At 39.9% G+C, this 18,162-nt stretch overlaps 1 protein-coding gene across 1 annotated transcript; it reads left to right on the top strand.

Annotated features, from left to right (window-relative positions):
• The first annotated feature begins 210 nt into the window (after nt 1-210).
• Nucleotides 211-16,891, top strand: LOC115207225 (uncharacterized). Its single transcript, XM_029774198.1, has 2 exons — nt 211-302; nt 13,892-16,891. Exon 2 carries the CDS (start codon nt 13,950-13,952, stop codon nt 14,877-14,879), a length of 930 nt encoding a protein of 309 aa, XP_029630058.1. The 5' UTR covers nt 211-302; nt 13,892-13,949; the 3' UTR covers nt 14,880-16,891.
• The last annotated feature ends 1,271 nt before the right edge of the window (nt 16,892-18,162 follow it).

The following is an 18,162-nucleotide window of genomic DNA, read 5'->3' as shown; positions in this document are numbered from 1 at the left end:
AATGGTCCCACCTGATCTCGCCTCCTTCCCGCTTGACTTACATCTTTGTGGACATGTGTTGCCATTGTTAGAGTTGTCACTCGAATATCTTGTTAATATAATAGAAAATCTTTGACGAAAAAAAAAGCAGAACGGGTGAACGCCCCTTCTTCCTTATATGGGTGTTCATTCCACCCAGTTTCCTTTTTTTAAATCATTATCCCCGCCTCTTTTCACTGAGTCAATTCGCACCGTTGCAGCCATTTTAATCTAGACTTCAGTTGCTACCGGACCGAATGATGCTTGCTTAAAACCGTTGAAAGGTAAGGTTTTATTTATTTATTTAGACTAGAATATTTGCGTCTCTTTGATCGCTGTCATGTTTCATCTAATGACATTTCTCCCCCCTCCCAAATTCTGGGCTCCAATTTCGCGTTGAACGCAGAGAAAAGCGTAAGGAAACACACACAAAAAAATCGCATAGCAAAAACAGTGTTGCTTGATAACTGAGAGGGAAGTGTGTGGTAACGTCATTCCACTAGTGACCCGGCTGTCGCTAGCTAGCTTTGTGTAAAGTCTCATTTACGTCGTATTACTGAGATTTAATTTTAAAATACATTTGATTTTCTTTGTTTGTAGGTTATTGTAAAACCCTTTCTGTTCTTACTAAGTTTTTCTCTTTTTTTTGTCATATTTACATTTAATTTAAAACTAGCTAGTTTTGGGATGGGAGTTACCAAAGGTTTTCATATCCACTCATGGGGTGTAGGGGGGGGGGGGGGGTTGTTCCTCCATACCACAAGGGGCGCTACCACTAGTTTTGGGATCATTATGTGTAATAATACACAACTCGTTACTTCTAAGAACAGTAAACCATTACATTTAAGCCTATATTATACCCTACGCAAAACTAAAAACTACATGCAAAAAGTAAAATTTTGCTATGCAAAATGGCAATAATCCATTGTATATACATAAATGTGAGCAACCTTTGAATTTGTAACTCGCTAGAATTACGAAAGATCACCAATTTGTGTAGATTGTGTTCTTGCGTATGGTATAAATAACACTTTAGGCCTACTTTCCATCGAAAGTAACTTCTTATATCACTGAAAAACTATCAATATTTAGATCTCACTGTTCAACTGTTGTGGGGGTGAGCCGCGCCCACTGCTGTCCTGTGCTGCAACTGCTCCACCATAGAGGCTAAATGTGTAGTTTGTGTTTCGTAGTCTCTGTTTAGCACTAGGATGCCCACATTATAGCCTACTACCTTTTAATAAGGCATCGCCTAGATCTCTACAGAACAGCATGCGAAACAGTTGGTTGGCTATTCAGCACAGTGAAGATTTTCCCTCCCTTGATTGAATATTGTGTCGTCAAGACGCTTTTTGAAGACCATGTTATTGACCAAAGTGATACAGTAGCTAGTAAAAAATACTTTAGGAGTGGCTGCTTACTGTTAATAAATATAGCTAACTAGCCTAGTTGGGGTTGTCATTTGAGAGGTCTGTTTTCATATACTCGTGAAAATGTTGTTTTTCTCTCATTTTAAGACTTTTTAAAGTGAAACTAGACTGAAGGCCAATTAGAAGGAATTCCCCATGACACATTTTGACATTAGCGCTGTCAGGTGAATTTATATTTGTATACCTAATGATTATTGATGAAGACCATCATGAAAATAAAATTAAAACCTAAAAAAGTAAATGTATTTTTAAATTAACTTCAAGTCCACAAACTTGACCCAAAAGCAGCAAAGTAAAAGTAAGCCTGGTTTTCATCTAACGTCAACATCAGGAGAGATGGGAGGAGGGAAAAAAATACAGTTTTAGTATTTTGTGTTGTGGAACAAACAGCTGATTGGAGGCTAGGTGTTCAAAAAGAGGAAGCATGCATTTTTGATTATATATATAAAAACGTAATAACTTTGTTGCTCCTTATTTCAGCAAGGTGTTGTACTGACTCTTCGGTTGCCTAGGCAAAGCTCCCCCCTCCTCCCTGCAGCACATGCAATCAGGAGCGGAGGTGGGGAGAATTAGTCTTTAAAAAAATATACAGTGGGGGAAAAAAGTATTTGATCCCCTGCTGATTTTGTACATTTGCCCACTGACAAAGAAATGATCAGTCTATAATTTTAATGGTAGGTTTATTTGAACAGTGAGAGACAGAATAACAACAAAAACATCTGGAAAAACGCATGTCAAAAATGTTATAAAATGATTTGCATTTTAATGAGGGAATTAAGTATTTGACCACTCTGCAAAACGTGACTTATTACTTGGTGGTAAAACCCTTGTTGGCAATCAGAGGTCAGATGTTTCTTGTAGTTGGCCACCAGGTTTGCACACATCTCAGGAGGGATTTTGTCCCACTCCTCTTTGCAGATCTTCTCATTAAGGTTCCTGGTTGACGTTTGGCAACTCGAACGTTCATCTCCCTCCACAGATTTTCTATGGGATTAAGGTCTGGAGACTGGCTAGGCCACTCCAGGACCTTAATGTGCTTCTTCTTGAGCCACTCCTTTGTTGCCTTGGCCGTGTGTTTTGGGTCATTGTCATGCTGGAATACCCATTCACGACCCATTTTCAATGCCCTGGCTGAGGGAAGGAGGTTCTCACCCAAGATTTGACGTTACATGGCCCCGTCCATCGTCCCTTTGATGCGGTGAAGTTGTCCTGTCCCCTTAGCAGAAAAACACCCCCTAAGCATAATGTTTCCACCTCCATGTTTGACGGTGGAGATGGTGTTCTTGGGGTCATAGGCAGCATTTGTATATACATTTGTATATGCCCTCCTCCAAACATGGCGAGTTGAGTTGATGTCAAAGAGCTCCATTTTGGTCTCATCTGACCACAACACTTTCACCAGTTGTCCTCTGAATCATTCAGATGTTCATTGGCAAACTTCAGACGGGCATGTATATGTATTCTTGAGCATTGGGACCTTGCGGGCGCTGCAGGATTTCAGTCCTTCACGGCGTTGTGTTACACCAATTGTTTTCTTGGTGACTATGGTCCCAGCTGCCTTGAGATCATTGACAAGATCCTCCGGTGTAGTTCTGGGCTGATTCCTCACCATTCTCATGATCATTGCAACTCCACGAGGTGAGATCTTGCATGGAGCCCCAGGCCGAGGGAGATTGACAGTTCTTTTGTGTTTCTTCCATTTGCGAATAATCGCACCAAATGTTGTCACCTTCTCACCAAGCTGCTTGGCGACGGTCTTGTAGCCCATTCCAGCCTTGTGTAGGTCTACAATCTTGTCCCTGACATCCTTGGAGAGCTCTTTGGTCTTGGCCATGGTGGAGAGTTTGGAATCTGATTGATTGATTCAATCAGATTCCAAACAGGTGGACAGGTGTCTTTTGTACAGGTAACAAACTGAGATTAAGAGCACTCCCTTTAAGAGTGTGCTCCTAATCTCAGCTCGTTACCTGTATAAAAGACACCTGGAAGCCAGAAATCTTTCTGATTTGAGAGGGGGTCAAATACTTATTTCCCTCATTAAAATGCAAATCAAATTATAACATTTTTGACATGCGTTTTTCTGGATATTTTTGTTGTTATTCTGTCTCTCACTGTTAAAATAAACCTACCATTAAAATTATAGACTGATCATTTCTTTGTCAGTGGGCAAACGTACAAAATCAGCAGAGAATCAAATACTTTCCCCCCCATTGTATATACAAATGTTTAGTCTGTTTTGCTATTGGAATGATTGTAATGGTGGCTGTGGTCATTTGGACCAATGAAGTCAACAAAAATTCCAAGACCGTCACAGCCCCACTTTGCGGTATACCATATTTTACTACACCGAGTATACAGTACACAACACTACACACAACACTGTGTATACAGTACACTACACACAACACTACACACAACACTACACACAACACTGTGTATACAGTACACTACACACAACACTACACACAACACTACACACAACACTACACACAACACTACACACAACACTACACACAAAACTACAAAACAACACTACACAACACTGCACAACACTACACGTAACCCTACAGTGCCTTGCGAAAGTATTCATCCCTCTTGGCATTTTTTCCTATTTTGTTGCCTTACAACTTGGAATTAAAATAGATTTTTGGGGGGTTTATCATTTGATTTACACAACATGCCTACCACTTTTGAAGATGCACAGTATTTTTTGTGTGTGAAACAAACAAGAAATAAGACAAAAAAACGGAAAACTTGAGTGTGCATAACTATTCACCCCCCAAAGTCAATACTTTGTAGAGACACCTTTTGCAGCAGTTACAGCTGCAAGTCTCTTTGGGTATGTCTCTATAAGCTTGGCACATCTAGCCACTGGGATTTTTGCCCATTCTTCAAGGCAAAACTGCTCGAGCTCCAAGTTGGATAGGTTCCTGCTGGTGTACAGCAATCTTTAAGTCATACCACAGATTCTCAATTGAGGTCTGGGCTTTGACTAGGCCATTCCAATACTTTTTAAATGTTTCCTCTTAAACCACTCGAGTGTTGCTTAGCAGTATGCTTAGGGTCATTGTCTTGCTGGAAGGTGAACCTCCGTCCCAGTCTCAAATCTCTGGAAGACTGAAACAGGTTTCCCTCAAGAATTTCCTTGTATATAGCGCCATCCATCATTCCTTCAATTCTGACCAGTTTCCCAGTCCCTCCCTATGAAAGACATCCCCACAACATGATGCTGTCACCACCATGCTTCACTGTGGGGATGGTGTTCTCGGCATAATGAGAGGTGTTGGGTTTGTGCCAGACATAGCGTTTTCCTTGATGGCCAAAAAGCTCCATTTTAGTCTCATCTGACCAGAGTACATTCTTCCATATGTTTGGGGAGATTCCCATATGCCTTTTGGTGAACACCAAACGTGTTTGCTTATTTTTTCTTTAAGCTATGGCTTTTTTTCTGGACACTCTTCCGTAAAGCCCAGCTCTGTGGAGTGTACGGCTTAAAGCAGTCCTATGGACAGATACTCCAATCTCCTCTGTGGAGCTTTACAGCTCCTTCAGGGTTATCTTTGGTCTTTGTTGCCTCTCTGAGTAATGCCCTCCTTGCCTGGTCTGTGAGTTTTGGTGGGCGGCCCTCTCTTGGCAGGTTTGTTGTGGTGCCATATTCTTTCCAGGTTTTTAATTGTGGATTTAATGGTGCTCTGGGATGTTCAAAGTTTCGGATATATTTTTTATAACCCAACCCTGATCTGTACTTCTTCACAACTTTGTCCCTGACCTGTTTGGAGAGCTCCTTGGTCTTCATGGTGCTGCTTGGTGGTGTTGCAGACTCTGGGGCCTTTCAGAACAGGTGTGTGTGTGTGTGTGTGTGTGTGTGTGTGTGTGTGTGTGTGTGTATACTGAGATCATGTAACAGATCATGTGACACTTAGATTGCACACAGATGGACTTTAACTGATTATGTGACTTCTGGTGCAACCAATTACCTTCAGATCTTATTTAGGGGCTTCATAGCAAAGGGGGGAATACATATGCACGCACCACTTTTCCATTTGTAATGTTTTGGAATTGTTTGAAACAAGTTTTTTCATCTCACCAATTTGGACTATTTTGTGCATGTCCATTACATGAAATCCAAATAAAAATCAATTTAAATTACAGGTTGTAATGCAACAAAATAGGAAAAACACCAAGGGGATGAATACTTGCAAGGCACTGTACCAAACATTAGGAACACCTTCCTAATATTGAGTTGCGCCCCCCCCCCCCCTTTGCCCTCAGAACAGCCTTAATTCGTCAGGGCATGGACTCGACAAGGTGTAAAAAGCGTTCGACAGGGATGTTAGGCCATGTTGACTCCAATGCTTCACACAGTTGTCAAGTTGGCTGGGAGGGCACCGTTATGATATAAATCATTTAGCCTCAGCAACTGAAAACGGTCCTTTTACCAGTTTAAATAATGACAGGAGCAGTTGATTGTTATTAAAGAGAGTCTAGACATGTTACTCTAGGACACTTTCTGAATGGCCGTATAAATCAGACAACGCCCCCCCCACCAAGAGCAAATATTTATCCTTGTTGTTTCTACTCAGCTCGACTGGGTAGGGATTGTTTTCTCATCATTAATCGGGTATCACTGAATTTAACACTAACATTTTTAGTTTAGCAGTATCCAGATTGTCGTTACTTTTTTTTTTATATGCCGACCTAGTGCCATACTGAGTTATTTGGTAATACCGGCACTGAACACAAGGGGCGACATTTTCTTACCCCATGTTCATGTAAAATCCCATAGAGAATGCTAACAATAGCTAACAAACACATTGCAAACATTTGTATACAGTCTGACCTAAGCTATTTGCAGAACAGACATCCTAGCTCAAAGTTATACAAGTAACTCAAAAATGCTACGCAGTTTGCTGCATCCACAGAATAAATATTAGACAGCGAGGCTCTTGATCCAAGAGGGGATTTTTTTTTTCTACTGTTAAGAAAGCGGAAGCTTGATTTTTGGAAGAAGCTAACCAACTAAGTTAGATCAGGGGTTCCCAAATGTTTCTCTCAGGCCTTTCCAGCATTGGGGGAATGCGCATGCCACGTGTATTTCTATGGGCTGTTCATGATACAAGCTGTTCGCACCCCTCTTTTTGGTCGGAGAACCCCAGTGGTTCGCAAACTGCAGTGGGTTTGCAAAAAATTAAGAGTATAGATTATTGTATGGGAGAATATACAAACATTGTTGAGAATTAGAAAAATACAATTTAATTGGTTTTCATTTTGATATGAGATGAAAATGAATTGAAGGTTATTTGTACTGATTTTTAAGGTTGTCATTATTTTTCGGGATAGCTCATGAGAAAATCTGGCGCAAAAAAAGGTCTAAAAAGGTGGAATACCATGGACTTAGAATGTAGTTGTTGCCAACCTAGGGTCATGCACTATTCAAAGCATAGGCTTATTTCAAACTGTAATATTGAAAAACATAAAATACTGTCAGAAATTTGAAACATTTTGTGATATGATTTTTGGCCCATATCGCCCAACCCTACTTGACATATTCTACAAACAATAAAACCATTGTTACACTTGAGTGTTGTGATGGAAAATGCATAGCGCATAGAATTTAAGAAGGTATTGTCATATTATTCGTCCTAATTGGACAGGTTTTTTACATGGACGATACATTGGAGATATTATAAGTTAAGTACTGGTAACAATAGAACACTAAATCTGGGAGACCAGGACTGGTATTCATAACTGACTTTGAAAAGGCAGAAAGTAAAGTATGACTGGAGTTCATATATAAACGCCTGGAACATTTCAATTTTGGAGAATCTCTTTTATAAAATGGGTTAAAGTCATGTATAGTAATCCTAGGTATAAAATAGTAAATAATGGCTACTTCTCAAAGTTTTAATCTCTCGAGGAGTAATACAAGGTTGTCCACTATCGGCATATCTATTTGTATTGCCATTGAAATGTTAGCTGTTAAAATCAGATCCAACAATAATGTTAAACATTAGAAATTCAGGGCTTAAAACAAAGGTGCCATTGTATGCTGATGTTTTCTTTTAAAACCACAATCTGAATTCCTCCTCAGCCTCATTGAGGATCTAGATACTTTTTCTAACCTCTCTGGATTACAACCAAATTATAAGTACGTACTATATTACGTATTACATCACAAATTATTTTTTTACATTACCATGTAGTTTACCATTAAAATGGTCTGATGGCGATGTGGATATAGTCTGTATACATATCCCGAATTAAATACATTCTCACTCAATACATTTTTATAGAAAGTTAGCAAAAAGAGATAAGCTCTGGCTACCATGGTCTATTTGTGTAAAAATCACCTTGATTAACTCTTCAGTAATATCACAGTTTACCTATTTGCTCATGGTCTTGCCTACACCTAGCGACCTGTTTTTAAAAAATATATATATATACGAGCAAAAAATATTTTATTTTGAATGGCAAGCCAAACAAAATTAAAAGGGCCTATTTATTTAATGAATTCGAAGGGCAGAAATTATGAAATATTAAAACATTAGACCTCTCACTAAAGGCGTCAGTCATACAAAAGTTATACCGTAATTTCCGGACTATTGAGCGCACCTGAATATAAGCCGCACCCACTGAATTAAGAAAATATTATTTTGAACATAAATAAGCCACACATGTCTATAAGCCGCATTGCCTACCGGTACATTGAAACAAATTAACTTTACACAGGCTTTAACAAAACACGGCTTGTAACAAAAATAAATAGGCTTTAACGAAACACGGCTTGTAACAAAAAATTTGCAGTCAACAGTAGCCTACCAAGAAAGTCATTGCTCCAGACCAAGCTCCCGTGCAGCAGCTCTATTTCCTTTTCCAACAGCCAGATCAATCGCCTTCAACTTGAAAGCTGCATCATATGCATTTCTCCGTGTCTTTGCCATGATGAGGGTGCCGAAATGACTACCGTAATCAGAATGATGGGAAGTTTGAGCGCGCTCGATTTAATCTAAACAGTAAACAAAAAAGTTGTTTGACCTTAACCCGTTCGGCAATTTCATTGGTCTAATGAAAGCTTCATGCCGCCAAAAAACTGAGCACGTCACAGAATGTATTTTTTTTTTAAAATTAAAAAAAATTGAAAGCGGGAAAAATCCATATATTAGCCGCGTCATTGTTTAAGCCGCGAGGTTCAAAGCGTGGGAAAAAAGTAGCGGCTTATAGCCCGGAAATTACGGTACTTAAATCCAAACTGGTTTTCTAGCAAATCAGTAAGAATTTCTTACCACATGTTCAAGAATGGCCTTTTTCCTTTTATTCATATTACAACCTCTCACTTTTGGTTATTTGAATGAAATCATCTCCAAAATATGGATATAAATTTTTTTTTTTTTTTTTTTTTTAAAGCCAAAGAAAGTTGGTTGCAATTTCAGTTTAATCCACCAGAAAAGACAGAACAAATATTGGGATTTAAACTGAAATATACTAATTGATTAAAAAAAGGTAGAGTCTTTGTAAATTATATAATACATAGGACTGGTGGGGTTATGTCACACATGCAGCTAACGCATAGATATGGAAATGTCTGCTCTACCCAAAATTATAACCAACTAATTGCAGCATTACTGCAAAAATTGACAGCCGTGCCGTACAGATTGCAAAATATTTGGGAAGAGATTTTCGATTTTCGATCTACTGATTACAAGACTAAGAATTTTTCTATTTAAATTATTATACAAAATTCTTGCAACCAATATAATGTTATATAAATGGCGGACACAACCTTCCCAGCTCTGCCGATTTTGCTGCAACGAGGCAGAGTCATTAGATCATTTGTTTTGGTATTGTCCATATGTAGCTCGTTTTTGGTCACAGGTCCAGGAATGGCTGAGGAATTGCAACATTTACCTGAAGCTAACTCTGCAGAGAGCACTGCTGGGTGATTTTGAAAAGCCATAGTCAATCAATAAGATAATACTTAGAGCAGAAATGCTTATCTTTAATTTTCAATCTGTAGAAACTGAGAATAGAATGGTTCACAACTTTTGTGAAACATCACAAAATATATGGCAAATAGGAATCCAATGTGGATGGTGTTAAGAGATAGATGGGAGGGGTTGAATGGAGCTGAAGGGTGGGACTATAATAACCAAGATGACTAAATACACTGTGTGCATAAAATGCATATAGGTTCAGAACGTTTGTAAGAGCACATTTTAAAAATAGATGGAAAATAGACATCAGAAATGGAGGAAGGCCAGGACTTAAACAAACAAAAATATAACTATTCTAAAATAGTCTGTAAAATGTATATAGTACAGATGTATATAGTACTATACTATGTATATAGTATAGTTCTACTTCCAGTAGGCTTCTACTGGAAGTAGAAGCCTAAGTGGTGGTATTCATTAGTTTATTCCAATTAGGGGAGGGGTGGTAGTGGAATATAATAAAGGAAGATGTATATGTTTGATCCATTTTAGAATAAGGCTGTAACCTAACAAAATGTGGAAAAAGTCAAGGGGTCTGAATACTTTCCAAAGGCACTGTATGTATGCATGTATACATACAGTGCCTTTGGAAAGTATTCAGACCCCTTGACTTTTTCCACATTTTGTTAGGTTACAGCCTTATTCTAAAATTGATTAAATAGTTTATTCCATTATCAATCTACACACAATATCCCATAATGACAAAGCAAAAACAGGTTTGTAAAAATGTTTGCTAATTTCAACAACAACAAAAAATATCACATTTGCATACGTATTCTACCCTTTAATCGGTACTTTGTTGAAGCACCTTTGGCAGCGATTACAGCCTCAAGTCTTCTTGGGTAAAACGCTACAAGCTTGGCACACCTGTATTTGGGGAGTTTCTCCCATTCTTCTCTGCAGATCCTCTCAAGCTCTGTCAGGTTGCATGGGGAGCGTCACTGTACAGCTATTTTCAGGTCTCTCCAGAGATGTTCAATCAGGTTCAAGTCCAGGCTCTGGCTGGGCCACTCATGGACATTCAGAGATTTGTCCCGAAGCCACTCCAGCATTGTCTTGGCTGTGTGCTTAGGGTTATTGTCCTGTTGGAAGTTGAACCTTCACTCAAGTCTGAGGTCCTGAGTGCTCTGGAGCAGGTTTTCATCAAGGATCTCTGTACTTTGCCCGTTCATCTTTGCCTCTATCCTGACTAGTCTCCCAGTCCCTGCCGCTGAAAACATCCCCACAGCATGATGCTGCCACCACCATGCTTCACCATAGGGATGGTGCCAGGTTTCCAGACGTGACACTTGGCATTCAGGCCAAAGAGTTCAATCTTGGTTTCATCAGACCAGAGAATCTTGTTTCTCACGGTCAGAGTCTTTAGGTGCCTTTTGGCAAACTCCAAGATGGCTGTCATGTGCCTTTTTTACTGAGGAATGGCTTTCGTCTGGTCACTCTACCTTAAAGGCCTGATTGGTGGAGTGCTGCAGAGATGTTTGTCATTCTGGAAGTTTCTCCCATCTCCACAGAGGAACTCTGGAGCTCTGTAAGAGTGACCATCAGGTTCCTGGTCACCTCCCTGACCAAGACCCTTCTCCCCCTGATTGCTCAGTTTGGCCGGACGGCCAGCTCTAAGAAGAGTCTTGGTGGTTCCAAACGTCTTCCATTATAGACTGATGTAGGCCACTATGTTCTTGGGGACCTTCAATGCTGCAGAAATGTTTTGGTACCCTTCCCCAGATCTGTGCCTTGACACAATCCTGTCTTGGAGGGTCTACAGAGAATTCCTTTGACCTCATGGCTTGGTTTTTCCTCTGACAGCACTGTCAACTGTGGGACCTTCATATAGACAGGTGTGTGCCTTTCCAAATCATGTCCAATCATTTGAATTTGCCACAGGTGGACTCCAATCAAGTTGTAGAAAGATCTCAAGGATGATCAGTGGAAACAGGATTCACCTGAGCTTAATTTCAAGTCTCATAACAAAAGGACTGAATACTTATGTGAATAAGGTATCTTTTTTTTATTTTTTTATTTAACAAATGTGGACATTTCTTAAGCTCTTTTGGCTTTGTCATTAGGGGGTGTTGTGTGTAGATTGCTGAGGATAATTTATTTTATTTTTTTCAATCATTTTTAGAATAAAATGTGGAAAAAGTCAAGGGGGTCTGAATACTTTCAGAAGGCACAGTGTATCTGTATTTATACTACCAGTCAAAAGTTTGGACACAACTACTCATTCAAGGTTTTTTTTCTTTATTTGTTCTATTTTCTACATTGTACAATAATAGTGTATACAACAAAACTATGAAATAACACATGGAATCATGTAGTAACCAAAAAAGTGTTAAACAAATAAAAATATATTTGAGATTCTTCAAAGTAGCCACCCTTTGCCTTGTTGACAGCTTTGCCCACTCTTGGCATTCTCTCAACCAGCTCTACCTGAAGGAGTTCACATATATGCTGACCACTTGTTGGCTGCTTTTCCTTCACTCTGCGGTCCGACTCATCCCAAACCATCTCAATTGGGTTAAGGTCAGGTGATTGTGGAGGTCAGGTCATCTGATGCAGCACTCCATCACTTTCCTTGGTCTGCAGCACTCCATCACTCTCAGTCTTGGTCAAATAGCCCTTACACAGCTTGGAGGTGTGTTGGGTCATTGTCCTGTTGAAAAATAAATGATAGTTTCACTCGATGCAAAATGCTGTGGTAGCCATGCTGGTTAAGTGTGCCTTGAATTCTAAATAAATCACTAACAGTGTCACCAGCAAAGCAACATCACACCTCCTCCTCCATGCTTCATGGTGGGAACCACACATGCGGAGATCATCTGTTCACCTACTCTGCGTCTCACAAAGACATGGCCAAAAATCTTCAGTTTGGAATCATCACAAAGGACAGACTTTCACCGGTCTAATGTCCATTGCTTGTGTTTCTTGGCCCAAGCAAGTCTCTTCTTATTGGTGTCCTTTTAGTAGTGGTTTCTTTGTGTGAATCAGGCCTTCATGGTCAAATTGCTGCAGTCTCCTCTGAACAGTTGATGTTGATGTCTGTTACTTGAACTCTGAAGCATTTATTTTGGCTGCAATTTCTGAGGCTGGTAACTCTAACTTATCCTCTGCAGCAGAGGTAACTCTGGGTCTACCTTTCCTGTGGCGGTCCTCATGAGAGCCAGTTTCATCATAACGCTTGATGGTTTTTGCAACTGCATTTGAAGAAACGTTCAAAGTTCTTGAAATGTTCCTGATTGACTGACCATCATGTCTTAAAGTAATGATGGACTGTTGTTTCTCTTTGCTTATTTGAGCAGTTCATGACATAATATGGACTTGGTCTTTTACCAAATAGGGGTATCTTCTGTATACCAGCCCTACCTTGTCACAACACAACTGATTTGGCTCAAACGCATTAAGAAGGAAAGAAATTCCACAAACTTTTAACAAGGCACACCTGCCAATTTAAATGCATTCCAGGTGACTACCTCATGTATCTGGTTGAGAGAATGTCAAGTGTGCTATCATCAAGGCATCAAGCTATCATCGAGGCAAAGGGTGGCTACTTAGAATGTCAAATATAAAATATATATTAATTTAACACATTGTTTTTTGTCAGGCAAGTCAGGAGTTTTTTTCACTTGCCTGAAGATTATGATCACTTGCCGTAAATGATTATGATTAGCTGTTTACATGCAGAAATGCCATATACAATATTGCCTGCCTATCAGGGGAGGAACCAGAAAGACCAGTTCTGGAATTCTTGGTATTTTGGTTGACTGTATAAAGAAAAAAATCAGAGCAAGCTCAACTTGCCCAACTGCCATACATTGTCAGTCTTTCACTTACAATATTAGGGAACCAGAGATCCGCTTTAGGCTGCTGTAATTCTTTGCAGTTTGGTTGTTTTAACCCCCCCCCCCTCTCTATTTATTTATTTATTTTTTTTTTTCTCACCTGCCCAATAGGGCAACCTCAGAGCAGGCTCAACTAGCATGACTGCTCTGTTTACTTTCCTCCGGCAATAAGGCAACCCTTTGTGTCAATCCCTGTTTTGAAATGTTATATCAACTTGCTAATTGGTTGCATTTTGAGAATGTTAAGTACTCATTGGCAACTGAATACAAACCTTGAATCGAGTACTTGTGCCCATCCCTACTAGCTAAGCAATTAAGTTATTTATGGATAGTTAGCTATAGCACCGCTCTTTGCAAGCAAACTGGAAAGCCATCTCTCCTTATGTTTAGCCTACATTCCACTTTCCAAGTGTGACAATATAGCTATTTCCTACATGTTTGTGCAGATAGTCACATTGCGTCTTTTGCAATTGAAATAAGTGCTTGAAATCAGTCCCAACCCATAGAAGTGATCTCATTTAGGTACCCTTTCCAGCCTACAGCAGTAAGCATGCATTAGTTTGTCTTCTTGATTTTTTTTTTTTTTATTGGAAACTGCTACTCTCAATTCTCTCAACAGGGTGAAAAGCAAGACAGACTTCGGGAGCTCTCAAACATTATACCTCAAGGCAGATGTCATGAATTACACAGACCCGGTTGTGGAGAAGGCCGTCAACTCCTGGTCCAGAATCGCCTCAGCTGGACAGACTGTCCTTCTAGAGGCATTACAGATCCTCAACCCCATGTCAAAGGATCTCTCGGACACCGAGGAACTGGTAACCTTTCTCCAAGGGCTTAAAGAAGAAGGCCACAAGCCCACAGTGCTACGAAGCAAAGATGTTTATGGATATAGATCTTGTACAGCCAGAACACTACCAGAAGAGATGTGCTGTACAGACATGGCTAGCAAGGGCTCAAGGACAGGCAAGAAGAGGGGAAGGAAGAAGAAGAAGGAGTCTAACAAGTACGCATCGTGGACTACTAGTGCATCAGAATCTCACAAGGGGTCTGTCTTTTCCAGACCTCCGGCTATGACTATTGAACCTCCACTGATACAGCAATGTCTGAAACTAACAAACATTACAGGTTTGACGAGAGGCCACACCGCGAGACTACAGATTCACTCTCAACTTCCAACACTTTCAGGGTTACCGTTGCTGCCTTCGCAGAACATGGGTAGAACACCAAAAGCAGTGGCATTGGTCGGTCAAAGGTATCATCCCTCCTGTCCGGAATGGAACGGAGCCCTTATCGGAGACTCCGCCCCAGTGATGTATCAAAACGGCCGAGGAGTTTACAACTACAAGATTGACGTGTCAAACCACAAACGGTCCTGGAGGGACGACCAATCTCTGTGGATGATGAACGATCAGGAGGAGTGTCGGCTGGACGAGAACAGCCTGCGGTGGAAGGTGGTCAAAGTGGACGACTGCATCACGGTGGAGGAACTGAGGAGGAAGGCCCAGAGAATCCTACAGGTGAACCTGTCCCCTGTGATACAGATACGACCGCTATATGAAACTGTAGCGGAAAACCAGCTTGATATCTCCAGTGACTTCTTAGCCTAGCGTTCATTTTGTAACGAGGCTTGACTGAGCACGCTGAGGTTTTACTGTTGAAAGCCAGAAGGGTAACATCATGTCGGCATCGTCTGACTACAGTAAAGTAAGTTTCTTGTATTGTGCAGCGACGGGATGATGGCATGAATCTGACGTGTCAACAGGACTGAAGAAACTGAACGTGTCACAGAAGTTGAAAGACAGACATTACACTGCAGAATGGATTGGTTTTTCTTTACTAACTTCTGTTTTGTACCTTGAGGATGGACTGATAGATTTGGTAAACAGTGTCACTTTTCTTGCAAGAACAAAAATAAAATGTTTAACCTTTTTGGTCTAGCCTACACGACAGTTTGCAGATTTCAGTCACCTGAAATTAATGTGCAAGACTTATCATCTTGATTTAGCTCTTCCTGTTGTCACTGACTCATTTGATTGCCATTTGTATCTACTTTTGTGTAGTCTAGACTGTTTCATTGAGTTTAAACTTTGACAGCCTCAAATTTATTCTGTGTTTGCTGAATGTAAGCACTCGAATCGTAACAATTCTATTGCAGGACTAAGTTAAAATGGCCTTATTCTTTTTACCTAAAATAAATAGTATTTTTGTAGTGGCTTTTTTTTAAAATATAATTATATTTTCTCTGGGTAAAGCATTTAATAGCATCATCAACCACCCTCTTCATTTTTGAAGTATTTTATTGAACCTGGATTGCAGAATTATTCCAGATTTTTGAAAATGGAAACATGAACAGATATTAGTTTACGGTCTTAGATCGGATACTAACTTTGCATCGGTGCTAACTGGGAGCCAGCTAAATCTGGCCATTTGTGAAGAAGTTGCCACAAAGTGTTTTGTGATCTATCTTTCATCATTAGTTTAGTTGAATGGTTTCGGGTTTGTGCTGCTTCCATGACTTATTTTAAGTTTGGCATTGAACATGTTGTATTGTAGTGGCACGAGTCAATCAAGGGTAGCCTACTTCACAGTGTCCCAAATGGCACCCTATTCCCTTTATAGTGCACTACTTTTGACTCGTGTCCCATAGGGTTCTGGTCAAATGTAGTGGACTAAATGGGGAATAGGGTGCCATTTGGGACACAACCATAATTGTGGTCTAGCCTCTTTTAGTGTTTGTTTATTTTTATTGGCTTGCTGCGTCTTCATCCGGCCTTACTCTGGATTTAATTGGCGCATCGTTTTGTTGCCATTTTCACCATCCCAGAAGTTGCAGGACAAAAGTACAGTCAAATTAAGGAATGGGTTAAGTTTAAGGTTTTTGTTAGGTCAGGTTTAATGTTAGGCAAAGTGAAGTGTTCAAATGTTTTGAATCATGTTGTGGCCCAAAAATCAGGGCCTTAAGTTGATCCTTTGTTGCCATATGTTGAAAATATTGTAAATGATACTGTATGGTTGTATTCAGGCCAGGGACCAAACAGTCATTGCGATTGCCAAAGTCGTTCTTTAAAGAAAATTACAGCAGATTACTATGGCTGTAAAATATATATATATATTTTTTTTTTCAGCCAATCTTAATTTCAATGTACTGGTATAAAATGACTAAGTTAAGTTGCCATGTTATTTTGAACTAGGGTATGTATAATAGGTCATGGATTTTATACAACACTTATTTGCAGCAAATACATTTTTCACAGGATCTTTAAAGCCTAATTTATACCTCATGCAAGTATGCAACACAGGAACGTAATTATCTACTCAAAATAGCATAGTTTCCAGTTACACGAACATGTGCAGCCCTGCAATTTGTATGTACGCAGAATGGCCATTTTGCTTAGATTATTGTGTTATTTGCATTGCACTCTTGCGTCTTGTATAGATAAGTACTCTTGTCACATGACATAGTGCTACATTTTTTTTGTTGCAGTTTCTCAACCAACAATGTCTCCTCGATGTGTCTGATTTATTGCCGTTGGTTGAAATTTGCTGAACAAAACTGTACAGTGTGTGTTGGATTACATTTTCAGAAATTGCTCAATAAAATGAATCTTAAAAAAAGGCATTTTGAATGAGGTTCCCATGGGTGTGGCGTCTACTTCTCCAATGGTGTGGCTGCTACTTCTACATACCATCAATACTTTACTTCCTTGTAGACTTGCTTGGTCAAGTATATCATTGGTCAAATACTGGAGCTGAACTTGTTTTAGTTTGCCCAGTCCAATGGCACCAACAGTGGCGTAAAAGTACAGTACTATTTATAGTAACTTTAACTACACTATATTCCTTTTTGTTTTATTTAACCAGGTAGGCCAGTTGAGAACAAGTTCTCGTTTACAACTGCGACCTGGCCAAGAAAAAGCAAAGCAGTGCAACACAAACAACACAGTTACACATGGGATAAACAAACGTACAGTCAATAACACAATAGAAAAATCTGTATACAGTGTGTGTGCAAATGTGGTACGGCAATAAATAGGCCAATAGTGGCGAAGTAATTACAATTTGGCAATTTACACTGGAGTGATAGATGAGGATGTGCAAGTAGAAATACTGGTGTGCAAAAGGGCAGAAAACAAATATGGGGATGAGGTAGGTAGTTGGTTCGATGGACTATTTACAGATGGGCTGTGTACAGCTGCAGCGATTGGTAAGCTGCTCTGATAGCTGATGCTTAACGTTAGTGAAGGTGATATTTTTATTTTATTATTTTTTTTGCAATTAGTTCCAGTCGTAGGCAGCAGAGAACTGGAAGGAAAGGTGGCCAAAGCAGGTGTTGGATTTGGGAATGACCAGTGAAATATACCTGCTGGAGCGCGTGCTACGGGTCGGTGTTGCTATGGTGACCAGTGAGCTGAGATAAGGCAGGGCTTTACCTAGCAAAGACTTATAGACGACCTGGAGCCAGTGGGTTTGGCGACAAGTATGAAGCGAGGGCCAGCCAACGAGAGCATACAGGTCGCAGTGGTGGGTAGTATATGGGGCTTTGGTGACAAAATGGATGGCACTGTGATAGACTGCATCCAATTTGTTGAGTAGAGTATTGGAGGCTATTTTGTAAATGACATCCCCGAAGTTGAGGATCGGTAGGATGGTCAGTTTTACGAGGGTATGTTTGGCAGCATGAGTGAAGGATGCTTGGTTGCGAAATAGGAAGCAAATTCTAGATTTAATTTTGGATTGAAGATGCTTAACTTCTTTGGGATAGGGGGCAGTATTTTCACGGCCGGATAAAAAACGTACCCGATTTAATCTGGTTACTTCTCTGCCCAGAAACTAGAATATGCATATAGTTAGTAGATTTGGATAGAAAACACTCAAGTTTCTAAAACTGTT

Source organism: Salmo trutta, chromosome 14 (assembly GCF_901001165.1).
Source record: "Salmo trutta chromosome 14, fSalTru1.1, whole genome shotgun sequence".
NCBI lineage: Eukaryota > Metazoa > Chordata > Actinopteri > Salmoniformes > Salmonidae > Salmo > Salmo trutta.
Note: the sequence above shows the minus strand (reverse complement) of the source record. Positions and strands in the feature narration are given on the sequence as shown.